Below are 12,986 nucleotides of genomic sequence, written 5' to 3'. Positions count from 1 at the left end.
ATGGTATCACAGGTCTAGCTCCAGTTTCTGCACCCACTCCACGTATCCATTCCCAGGCAGAAAATACTGTAATGGGGTATTACTTGACCAAACGGGACAAGATCCCTTTGGAAAACCCTTTAAACACATCCATGAGATACTTTCAACCCTCATTCTACATGTCAAGACAAGCAGAGTCATCACAAAAAATCTTCCAAATAAAATGTCTTGAACTCCATAGAGCATTTTGCTATCCCTTAAACCATATTCGATACCCTGTACTACCAGAGGTGCAGGAGTACCCCAAATCATTTACCCATAATTACTTATGATAAACAAAACATATTATACCCGAACTCACTTTAGCATATATGGATTAAGTTTACCGTAAACTCTAACAAAGCAAATCAGATTGAACCCATCAAACATCAACTATCACACTTTAGTAAAAAAATACTACCCTACTTCTGTTTCAGATCTCCTGAACTATGTGAAAGAGCCCAGCTTACACATCTGGCTTCAATGCAGGAGTGCCCTAAATGAGCATACTTTCCAATGTTATCAAACCTTGTAGTTTCTCACCAGAAGCGTATGAAGATGATATCCAAATTCTCCTGTCTTGATGGCCGTTAGGGTTTGTCACAGTCCAATTACCAGTCTTGCCTTACCATGATGGCTGACTAACTGGGATTCAGCAACTTAAAGCTTAACACTGATAACATTGAGTTAATGAGCTTCGATGACTAGTCTTCTGTTTAGACTTCAGTAATGTAGATACATGAGTTTGGCACTTCAGTTGTCTCTTAAAAAACTGAGATCGCAATAGCCAAAAAAACCTTGCAAAGTACGGTCAGCGGTTTGCATCTCTACTTGAAAGTATATTTTTTCCAACTCTCAAACATTCACAGGCGTAAGCCAAGATAGCTGCACCATGTGCATGTTTTCAGGCATACTACTGTGAATCTCCTGTGGGCTCTTATCCCCCGTGTGAAAATCTACACATTGAAGATTTCAAGCCGCACTAGTTTATGGTTTTAGTTTCATGTAAAACTCACGACTGTGTGTTTTTCTACATTTCGGAACGCTAGTGTCAGAATATCGAATACAGAAATGTTGCCTGGCATAGTTATTGTGTTCAAAATATCATTTACAAAATACCATATGAATGTATGTAGAATTTCTATTACTTCTAAGATTGTTTTTTTAATAGATGATAATTAGGAAACCATATCTGAGACGATATTGGGAGATTGATATCCAGGCCTACGCAATAAGCGTGACCCAAAGTACCAGTCCAGCAAGGAATTTGGAAGTATGCCAGAAAAGCACTGTATGAAGCGGATTACTCCATGTGAAGAGACTGTCCTAGCAATACATTGTTTCATCGAAGCCTGGCTTTATATTACTGTGCACTACCCTTGATTATTTTGTGTTGTTATGTATTCGAAATCTATGCTTTTTAGGTTTAATTTGCTTGTTATAGCAAAAATGTCCCCTCCGTTTCCCCTGAGCAGAACTATTTTCCTGGCTTTGAAAAATATATTCCACACAAAGTTATTCTAAGAGACAACTTGTCACCTCTTCTATTCAACCTCGATTTATTGCTTGTCATTGCCGATGGCTCAGCTGTCATTTTCAGCAATAGCGACCAACTTCTACTGCTTGTAGGCCTTGATCATTTCTATACACGTTTTTAAGAATGTATTTAAAGGTTGGAATTTCATGTAGATATGACTTGATTTCATAAAGATTTAATTGTAAGTGGATGTAGCTTCCTCTTGACTGACGTCCGAATTTCTGGGGACTGTCCTTCCTACTCTAAAGCTTTGTAGATCGGAAGGATTGAATGCCCAATGCAATTTATGCCACGCACAAAAAATCTGCATCCCTTCACGTAGCACACAACCACTTTCAAGAAAAGAAAAGCACATTTTTAAGTAGATGATGTGATGTAAATTGTAAAAAATAAATTTATATATATATATATATATATATATATATATATATATATATATATATTTGGAAAAAAAAGCTTGTTACCCTGAACTCTATTGATTTTGCCATATAGCAACACCTAGTGCATAGACAGCCCAGTTTGTTCTGTGTACAACGTAAATAAGCATGTGGTGCAGTGAACCTACAGGTGAAATTTAGTGGCACACACACACACACACACACACACACACACACACACACACACACACACACACACACACACACAATGTGCAGGTCCTTTTTCTGGGTCTGATTGCTTGTTCTTAGATGTGCTTTTTTTACACACAGTAAATGTACTGTGTTCTCCTAATTTCAGGGTTACCAGGGATTACATCTGTGTTTTCAAGATGTGTAGAAGAAGACAGCCGACTACATGTGAAGAAGGAGCAAGTGCCTCAGAAAATTTGCTCAGGTGAGCCATGGTGGGCATGGGGGAACGGTGTATCAATAAAAGGAGCGTCCGGGGTATAGAAGGGACATTTCTATGCTTGGGAAAATCCTACTTATTGGCTCACCATGTGCCGTACCTGCTCCCAGTAAGTCATTTTTCCATGCTCCATGAGTTCAGACGGAGTACTTCCAATTCGAGCACAGGCAAATTGCTTGATAAAGGCAGCCGCTGGGCCGAGCCATCAGGGTCCAATTTAGTATCCGGCTCCTATTATTGGAATAAGGAGTATATGGAGACATACTAAATCTTGAATGGTGCAAAGCCATGTCTTACAGAGGAAACAAGATTTAGTCTTGAAACCAATTGCACCAGTGTGAAATGACGCTTATTTTGATATCTGCGAGGACAAACACAGGTGAAAATTGTAAGGTACAATATTGGTACCTTTTGGCACGTGCATGTATGTGTAGACTCTGAATGCAATAATATTGGCTGCATTAGATGACTGAAGAAAGCTCTGTTTCACTCTCAGCCAGCCAGCAAAAGAAGCCCATGTAAGGCATTTTCATTTCACAGATGCTGATCTAAAAGTTATGTTTTTCAAGGAAGTCGCGAGATAGGAGCTGATTCCATTTCACTATTTGTGGCTAAAACTAACCACAAAAGTGAAATGAATTTTTAAGTTGTAACCATAGACAAATGGATGTGCCACATGAGAACAGAAATGTATTAAATGGAGACCACGCTTTAATATTGTGTCCTTGGCACTGGGCCTGCTCACTCTATGGGCTCTATCTGTGGTGTGGGAGGATCAAACATTAAGTTGCATCATTTGATTTTTTTTTTTCTTCTGTTTTTTCTTTTTTTACTTGGCATAAGAAAATACAAGTTTGGAGAAGGTTAGGAAGGCAGGAGGCATCAGGCCTAGGAAAGGAATGGCGAGAGGAAGACATCTGCTTTAAAAGTCGGGCAGGCTCTCCCTATGATCTAGTCTGACCAGTACCTTATTTCTATGACACTACAGGGGGAAGGACCTCCTTCGGCTGCTCATTTGAAGTCCATCTTAAAACGCCCCTGGCTCAAGCTAGATGTCAATGATTTTCGAGACCTCCTCCTCAGTCAGATGCCTCAACTTTCTGGGAATATTGAAACTGCAAACAGTTTTCTGTCTGAGTGGCTCACGCATTCCCTTGATTAATGCATCCCGCCAAATTCACCTACAGCTGTAGAACTCAATCCAGTCCGTGGTTTAATAAGATGCTGACCCAAGCAAGACAAAACTGCAAGGCTCTTGAACGGGCGTGGAGATAGCACTATGACCCTGCCCTCAAAATACAATATCGCACAGCCGTCAAGGACTACCACAAATCCATCCGTAAATCAAGAGCCGACTACTTTGCAGAAAAAAATTCAAAATGGCAGCAATCCAGCTAAAAGCATTTTTACCTTGCTAAAAGACCTTAAAGCCCCAGCACAATCCAATGAATCCACCATTACCTCGAATTACCAATGTGAGGTGCTTGCCTCCTCTGTTAAGAAGGTCCAGGACATCTACAAAACCTAACCCCCCCCCCCCCTAATGACAAGGCAGGCCCCAACGTTCCCACCAGCTCCGTTGCCTCTTACTACCCGCTTTCCCTATGCTTTCCCAGGAAGCTATGACAACCTTCTGTAATGAAATTAAGTCGAGATCCCCAGCGAAATCTCTCAAACCGGAACTTAAACTTAATTTTATTAAATATGTTTGTCATAGCTTGCTAAACAGACCCTCCAGCTTATCGCGATTTCGCGATTTGCAAAAAAATCGCGAAATCGGCCGATCCGTGCAAATGCCGCGATATTTGCAAAAACGCCCGCGAAATCCGCCATTTTGCCATGAGCCAATGGAAAAAGGAGGGTGTGTCTGTCTCCGCCGTGATTGGGGGCGAGTGGCTGAAAAGCTTCAGTGCTCCGTACATCTTTGTGTTTGCCTAATTACCGTAATCACCCCAGTTGGTGGCAGTAGCCCGTCTGCCCTCTCTCTGCTCGTGCACCCGAATGGGGTCTGACAATTACTTTCACAACTGTTCTGTAAGTCTTTTGGTGAATAGCAGATTTCATAGATCATATATACTGGTTTCAATTAGGCACGGTGAGCTATCAGAACGCTAGCTACTAAAGTTACTGCGAGGGTTAACTCTTGGATGGGCTCCAGGGATGCATGTCTGGTTAATTTTACTGAGGAAAGTGTGCGCGCGGTTGATTAAGCACCATGGTTTCCTCTTTTTCCATAACCTCCAGACCCCCGCCGTGTTTACTCTTTGAAATAAAAAAGCTGCTGCTGTTTTTTTCCTTATTTTGAGAAGGGCTTTTTTGGGAGGTGTGGTGGGATTGTTCGAGCCTCTGTGTGTGCAGTGAGAGAGGAGAGTGCTGAGCACGCCGAACCCCCTCCCTCTGCATCTTATTCTTCTTTCCAAATGATCGCAGGTTTTCTCAATACGACTTCCAATCTCTTTTCGCTATCATCCGCTGTCAGTCACTCGATCATGCTCTACCCTGTCAGTGTCTCTTTCTATCATTTAATAACTCCGTATCTCTCCTCCATCGTCTTTTCCCTCTTCTTTTGATGTTTTTTTAATATATAGCGACCACGACCGAAGATATAAGAAGTAGAACGCTATAAGTGATCACCAGTTTCGTTAAAAAAAAAAATTGGGTAGGGATGGAGAGATTAAGTTATGTGCCCTGAATCACAGGATGTTGAGCAGACGCCGAGACTCGAACCTGGTTCGCCTGTCCCAACATGGGCAGCTCTTGCCGTTATGCCACATCCTCCCCCCCCAACATTTTCTACAATCAAAGAATACGATCACCTGGTGTTTTAATTTGGAAAGCTACCTACTTATATTTTGTTCTGTCTTTGAAATATGATGCAAAAGTGGCTCCATGTTTCCAGGCAAGCCAAAACACGGAAAACTCCGAATTTCATCGGAAACGGACCGGAAGGAAAGTTATGACACCCGAGCCCATCCGTGCGCCTGTAAAGATGTGCGACGTGTTGCGGCCATAAAGTATTTTTGCTTTGTAGCACCTCGAGTACTGTACTCCAAGGTGCCCGGTTTGACGAGCGCGGGCACGTGAGGTTGGGTACCTATATATAAATATTGATGGCATGCCCATGTAGAAGGGGGCACTCGAGCCTTATGCGGGCCTCAAGCTGTAGGAAAAGGGAATTACTTAAACCCACAATCAAGAGTGTTTCTATGGAGGAATGCTTACATTAGTATACATACATAGCTTCATGTTGTTAAATAACTAAAAAAACGAAGATTTCTGTGTTTGTTGTAGGAAAAATGGCCAAATAAAATGCCGCAAAATTGCCGCTAAATTTACATATTTGTGCCGCTAAATTTCCATTTTTGTGCCGCTAAATTTGCTAATCCATGCCGCTATATCCTGGGGGGTCTGGCTAAAGCCCTATCACAATCCAATAAATCCACCATTACCTCGAATTACCAATGTGAGGTGCTTGCCTCCTCTGTTAAGACGGTCGAGTACATCTACAAAATCAGAAATTTCTACCCCAGCTTCGACCAGTTTTCTGTGACCTAATGAACTTGTCCAGGGTCCTCTGCAGAAGTTCCTGTCACATGGAAGCATTCCAAACTGATCCCCCTACTTAAAAAAAAAAAAACACTTGGATGACTCCAAGCCAGAGAATTTCTGTCCCGTCTGACTCCTACTGTTTGTAGCGAAAATTAGAGAGGCCTGCATCAATTCTATTCTTACCATATACATAGAAGTCAATGAATTTCTGGACCCCCTCGCAGAATGGCTTTAGACCCTGCCATAGCATTGAATCTGCCCTATTCGCAGTTACCGAACATTTACAGAGTTCCTTGGATGAAGGTAATACCTCAGTTCTGATTCTTCTTGACCAGAGCGCTGCATTAGACACGGTCACATCAGATTCTTCTGGGGCGCCTACAAGATCAGATTAACTGCCTTAAACTGGCTTTCATAATTTTTAGCTGAGAGATCCTTCCAAGTAATCTCCCCTCCCTTCAGCTCTCAGATACTCTGCATCAGGGGTGCCACAAGGATCTGCTCTGAGCCCCACTTTGTTCAATATCTGTATGCAATATCTATATTCAACCTCTAGCAACTGTTGCTAGGGGTAGGGGCCTCTCTGTGGTCTCCTGTGCTGATGACACTCCGCTTGTAGTCTTGCTATGTAATGACTCTCATCAACATGTGGCCAATTATCGAGAAGATCTGACGGCCATCACAGATTGGATGACGATCAACTGCCTACAGCTGAACACTAATAAAGCGGAGATTCTTCTCTTAGGTAGAAACACCCACCCATGGAGAGAGTGCTGGTGGTCTGCTGCGCTAAAGGCCCCCCCCCCCCTCCCTTTGCCTAAGCAGACTGTAAAAAATGTTGGCGTCGACTCTGCCCTGACGTATCAGGCACAGACTAAGTCAGTAGCTGGTGTATGTTTCGGACTACTACAGGGACTTGCATTGCTTGAGTTCTTCGCCCATACCACCAGGTCATCGTCCAGTCCACTATACAAGGCTGGACTATTTCACCTCTCTGTATTTAGGCGCTAACAAAGCAGGGATCTATCTCCTACAGAGGGCACAAAACGCTGCAGCCCTGATGCTTTTTGCTCCTCGCACATTTTGCACAGTTTCCAACCTTCTACGAATTGGCTTCCGGCGGAGAAAATAATCCACTTCAAGGTACTGTGCATCTCCCACAGAATTCTGAATGCCCAAGCTCCCACCATTTTAGCCAATCTTCCTACTCTTTACATTCTGAACCGCTTGCTGCGCTCCTCAGAAAAAACACTTGGCATGTGTCCCTCGTGTCAAAAGAGCCCAGGCCGAAAGCCTTTCATTCCATGCCCTCACCCCGACATTTGGAATGCCCTCCCTGGTAACATCAAAAGCATTTAAAACAATGGGGCCTTCCGGAAAGCAATAAAGACCTATCCCTTTCCTAGTTAATCCCTCCATCCTGGCCCCGTCACGTCTCTTTTCTCTCAGTTGGTCGTTGGGATTAGCACTGGGAGGCACCGTTGCTGGGGCAGCCGTGCACTTTACAAATCACATAACATAACATATCTACAGTTAAAATAAAGAGAGCCGGAGGGTGCAGAATGCTGAACTCGAAGATGCACCCTAAACCAGATGGCATTAATCTGTCCTGATAATCATCCTAGAGTACCATATGTTCTCTTTCACTGGGACGTATATTATGGCCCATGTAAACTATGGCCAATGTAAACAGACGTCATCAAAGGGCAGCATACCAGCTTTCATGTACATCCAGGAATATCTAAGTTCTGGGGCCGGGAACATTCTGCTGCCAACCACTGCGTCTCCTGGGGACTTGGCTGGGCAGTGGAGGGATGGGGGGACATGTTTGGGCCTGCGTGGAACCTCGGTAACTTAGTGCAGAAGTTGACCTACCACTAGTCACCCCAAATACATGGTGCAGCGAAGGTGAGTGTTGGCATGGTTGATCAGAGACCTAGGCCAAGACGCAGCCTAGGTCAGTGAGAGAGCATGCTGCAAACTGCTTATGCCTGGTCTCTGGAGTCATGGCACTGGTGGACACAGGGGTGGCACCTGGTCCGGCGGCTCTAAGAAACATTGCAGCGCCCCGGACTGTAGAAGTACCAATATAGCGAAAGCAGGCAAAGGTGAACTGCTCTTGGCTGACTCAGCTGATAAGTAGTCAAAAATGACATTTTGATGACGGTCCCAGCTGAGATAAAGGCTCCCTTGCAAGTAATTTGGGGAAGGCTGATAGCACACCTATCTTACTTATCATGACTCAGCGTATCCTTTCCTCTCTGGGGCAGACAGCACAGTTGTGATACAGAATTGCAAAAGATAAAATCAAGTTGCAATTGACAATATATCTTGCTCATGACAAATTAACTTTACGATGGGCGCCTTGGAAAAAATGTCATGGACAATATATCTTGTGCCTCTATGTAGGCTGGTTGAACATTGTTACAACTTTGAGATATTAGCATCTGGCAGTATAAAGCACCAATATTACTCTGTCAACTGGGTTTGTAGTTGTGCCAGATGGAATAATCTTTACGTTTTATGAGTACTAGAGTCCACAGCAAAAGGAAATCTGGAAACTGCCTGTACTCTGACAGATTTAGTTTCTCAGTGGTATGTGCTGTAGGGCAATCCTATAGATTGCTTGCTCCCAGGTCTGTCCGGCATACTAGGTGCACTCCGGTGTTGGAAACAATATGAAATATAGAAATTTGTGGGAAATGGGGTAGGTATGGGAAAGATTCGGTCTAGAATGATATCTGTGTATGGTGAGATGTGTGTGTACTCAATTATTGAGACGAAATACTAAGCAGTGATAAGAAGGCACAGGACTCCGGTGTGATTAACTCTGCCTTAATAGCCCTTGGGACTTTCAGCATTATGATGTTTAGCAGACCGGAGTATGGACATTATCAGAGAGGCAGTGTCTAGGAGCCTACAATTTGAGGAATGACTACTTAAATGCATGTTCTAACATTCTTACATGTAGTACTTCATAAGGGGAGAGTGATAGCATGTTCACCCTAAATATCGGTCTGGTCAACACTGTAATAAATGATCTTCTAATCCTGGCAATTGCCCCCCACCCTGCGTCCTCGCTTGCTGAACCATTTGACATTGAATGATTTATGTGTTTATTTTTTGAGGCCCACTAGCCCTACAGGTTGGAGTGTTATCATTTGGGGGGCATTTCACAGGCTAATTGAAATTTGTGTGGGTGGGTGGGAAGAACTAACCGAAATGTTGCCAGATCCAAAGGCTTGGACTCTCAAAAAGCGTGAGCTGAGCAATAATACACATCATTGGATGACAACAAGGACAGGAATGGTTATCACATGGAGGATATTTAGCTGAACATGTTACTCGATCTGATCGCTTGGTCTGGTTCATCACTTGGCATGTTAAGGCAGGAAGGCCAGCCGTGCATACCTCTATAGACCCAATGTTGGGGTTGCCTTTCTACAGGAAACACTGGTGACTAAACATACAGAGTAAACATTTACTAGAAAATGGGACATCCAAAGAATAGATGCCTCTTATTTGACCTATTCAAAGGGAGTGGCTGTACTTCTCATACAAAGTATACAATTTCACCCTCTGCGTGTGGTATCTGATGGGGAAGGTAGGTAATTGTTGATTCTCATACCTACTTCTACCTGCGTATGCCTCCAATTTGAATATCCTCAGGTGCTAGACTGAATCTGGAAATTTTGCTACAGCTCTCCTGTGCCGATATGTGTTGTTGGCTCTGTTACAGCATCTGTTACTACCCTGACATGGCACCAGTGGAGCCATAAAGTACTGCCCTAATGTCGCACTCTTTTTTTTGTGTGATCTTCAATGTGGATCCGTAGCTGTTATCCATAATTTTTTTCCACTGAAACTTACAACCTGTTGCAGTGCTAGGGAATATGTCTCCCCTAAAATGTCAGTTTTAAAACCCCGAAACTCAAGTCATGAATAGATTTCCATCACTTAGAACCAATGCCAAATCGTGCACCACAAATCGAGCACCACACTCTAGTGGTGGATTGGTAGATTTCATTATGACGCATATGAATAAGGGTTGGTCGAACATGACAACCAGACCCCAGACAGCAGCGTTCGCTTAACTGGGGCAGTTGATGCACCTGCACAATCCGTTCGATATAGGGCATTGCAAAAACACTGATCAACGGCAATACGCATTTTATTCCACAGTCCTCCACGTGTCATCCTGCATAGATTACTGTATCGTAAATCGAGGCATTGGTAAGCTTACAACTTCAATCGAGCACCTAGCAGGGCAATATTGGATTACTCAACTCATCTTACTGATTCAACTCCCTAGAACAGGAAGATATACACTTGTCACTTCTTTGCTAGTCCCATGTTGGACGAGGTGGCCAAAGGGGAAATTACATTAATAGAATTTTTTTAAATCAATATTTGTCTCCATACCGCAGTATTGGAAGCACTTAAACTTGGATAAGAAGAGAGTTTATAGCCAAACATTCTGGCATCTTAAAGGCAGTGAGAGCGTTCCTTCACAGCTTAAACTAAGTTGAGGCACCTTCAAACGTAATGCACAAGCACAAAGGTGATTGCAGAATTATAATCTTTTTCAGGGAATAAGTGGATAAAGAACTGAAATGTTTGAGTAAGCATGCTGCAGTTAAAGTATATGGGTGGGATGAGCTAGGCTGACTCATTTGGGCCTAATCAGTTAATCATGGGCATACAATTATGTACATGATATAGAGTAAGAATGGGGTCTGGGATTATGGCATGGATGCTGTTCTCTTGAAGCCTCTGCCCTTGAAATTTGACTCTTACTGTCCCTTGTTAACATTGATGATAACATTCTGGCCAGGTTCCGAGCTGTCTGAAGCCCAAATTGACAGAGCTAGTGTTTCTAGACCTGTCTGGCTTTGTCCATGCTGGTCTACCTCGTACAGCTAGGTACCCTGTTTCCACTCTCCAGAAGTTGAAACTCTGCCCTTCTCTTCCAATTTTAAAATTATTTTTGCCTCAATCAGCTTGTTGCCATCCCCAGGCACTCAAAAGGCAACACCAGGAAGGATGACCTCACAGTTTCACAACTATACCTATCAAATTAACAGATCACCATGCTATTCCTTTCTGTTTCTCCCTCCTCCCCTTTTCTCTTTGTCCCCTCTCTCATCGCACTCTCCAAAAATTCATCACCGGGGTAATCTTTCCCCAAACATATTGACTCAAACTCTTGCATTTACCCTCTACACCATGTGCCCCACTACCAGGGTTTCCTCTTTAAGTCAACCCCTGAATCAAAGTCTCACTTGATCATGTTGTCCCTCTTACATCTCCTAAGAAGTGTCACTGCTGCTGCTCCTCTGTGCCTTGGTACACTCAGGATTTATATTCTTCCAAATTACTCCTACTCCCATTGTACACTTGTTTTTTGTGTCTGCCCTGTTCTCTTACAAGGCTCTGAACTCTACACAAACATCTTTCTACTCTGACACGATAACTCGCCTAAGGAACTTTTTTTCCATTTTGTATTCACTTGCTCACTGAACTCACTGTTGCTTTACTTCCTTCACCAAGATCACAAAAAGGTGCCAAACGTTTTCTCTAAGGTTGCCCACTGCTTCTTCCAGGGCTGATCCTAATCCTGATCCTGTCCTCTCAATTTTCCCGTCCATCTCTAGAGAAAATTATTAACCTTCTTAACGCTAAAACTGTCTCCCTTTTAGATCCTTCTCTTCCCTTAATACGCTCTAATTTGTCCAATTGTATTCATAATTGTTTTCCTAGCCAAGGCATATTTCTTTTGTTGGAAACAAGCACTTTTTCCACTGTTAAAGAAACCCTTCGCTAATTTGGCAGTCCCCTGCAACTTCCGTCCTCTTTCTCCGACCTCTTTGGTGAAGTTATATTTGAGAAGGGTGAACCAGAAAATTACTACATTTCCTCAACTCTCACAATATTTTAGCACAGTACATAACCTGCCCCCCTTTCTATCCTAGACTATCTTAGGCTGCTGATGGATAAGGGAGGTACTGCCGCTCTTATCCTCCTTGATCTATCTGTAGCCTTTGAGACTATCAACAGTTTTATGCTGTGGGCATTCACAAAACCGCTCTTAAATGCATTACTGACGACTTTCATGATGGCTTCCAGTCGGGTTACACTTTCCCTTTCTCGTCTATCTTTCACAATATCTCAGTAGGTGCTCATAAAGCCTGTAATGGCCTGCCGCTGCACATCCGAGACACCTCCTCAATTCTCGAATTTTGCCAGAGACTGAAGACGTGACTCTTTGAATAGGCTCCACCAACCTAGCAGAAGACCAGGCCAGGTATGCGCCTTCCAAAACCAGGATACCCTCTTTAGTGATAGAGCGCTTTACAAATAAACCTAACATAACAGGGCTCCTCCCTCGGCTCTACCCATTTCAAAGTATAGGTTGCCCTTATGATTCGACTTATACACGCTTTTGGCTTTTCTTTTCCTGTGTCTGCGATATGGCACCTGAGGTCTTAGCATTTGTTTACCTACAGCTTCCTGAGGAGTGTAGGTTCTTTTTGTGAGAGGCTCATAAACCTACTACACAAGCTTTAATGTGACAACATGAAAAAAATATTTGTACACAGCCACTGTAGACACAAAGATCCTCTTTATGCCTCGGTTCAAGCTATTATTTGCTATCTGTTGCATTTACTGAAATCGGGGTTAACATACACGTGTTTTAGGTTTTATCTAGCACCTGTGGTTGCCTAAAACAGATCAGATACAATTTTTCTCTATTTAAGACCCCAGATGTCAAGGCGGGTATTAAATGAGTTATCCCTCCAAGGACAGAACCAGTCCCTCATGGGACCTTAATGGAGTCCTTGCATAACTCATGAAACCTCCGTCCAATTACTTACGTTCTTGTCAGATGTAATTTCTCTAATGGAAAGTTACTTGTGTAGAGTTAGTGAATTTCAAGCCTCAATGGTGGACAATCCTTTATTCAAATTCATAAGTATTGGGGCACCCTAAGAAGAAAACGTATTATTTTTTTTTTTTTACCAAAGGTCCTCTCTGT

At 43.0% G+C, this 12,986-nt stretch overlaps 1 protein-coding gene across 3 annotated transcripts in view; it reads left to right on the top strand.

The window, feature by feature from the left end:
• Window positions 1-12,986, top strand: part of LOC147710594 (uncharacterized) — a 91,755-nt gene that overhangs the window by 59,790 nt on the left and 18,979 nt on the right. The window contains exon 3 of one of the 3 annotated variants that reach the window (XM_086921272.1): window positions 2,291-2,386. The exons of the other annotated variants lie outside the window; for them this stretch is intronic. Within the exon in view, the coding sequence (XP_086777398.1) occupies window positions 2,291-2,386 (96 nt within the window). The remainder of the gene's footprint in view (window positions 1-2,290; window positions 2,387-12,986) is intronic. 3 annotated transcript variants of the gene reach the window in all.

Source organism: Lissotriton vulgaris, chromosome 5 (genome assembly GCF_964263255.1).
Source record: "Lissotriton vulgaris chromosome 5, aLisVul1.2, whole genome shotgun sequence".
Lineage (NCBI taxonomy): Eukaryota > Metazoa > Chordata > Amphibia > Caudata > Salamandridae > Lissotriton > Lissotriton vulgaris.
The sequence above is the reverse complement of the archived record's forward strand: the minus strand, read 5'-3'. Positions and strand labels throughout refer to the sequence as shown.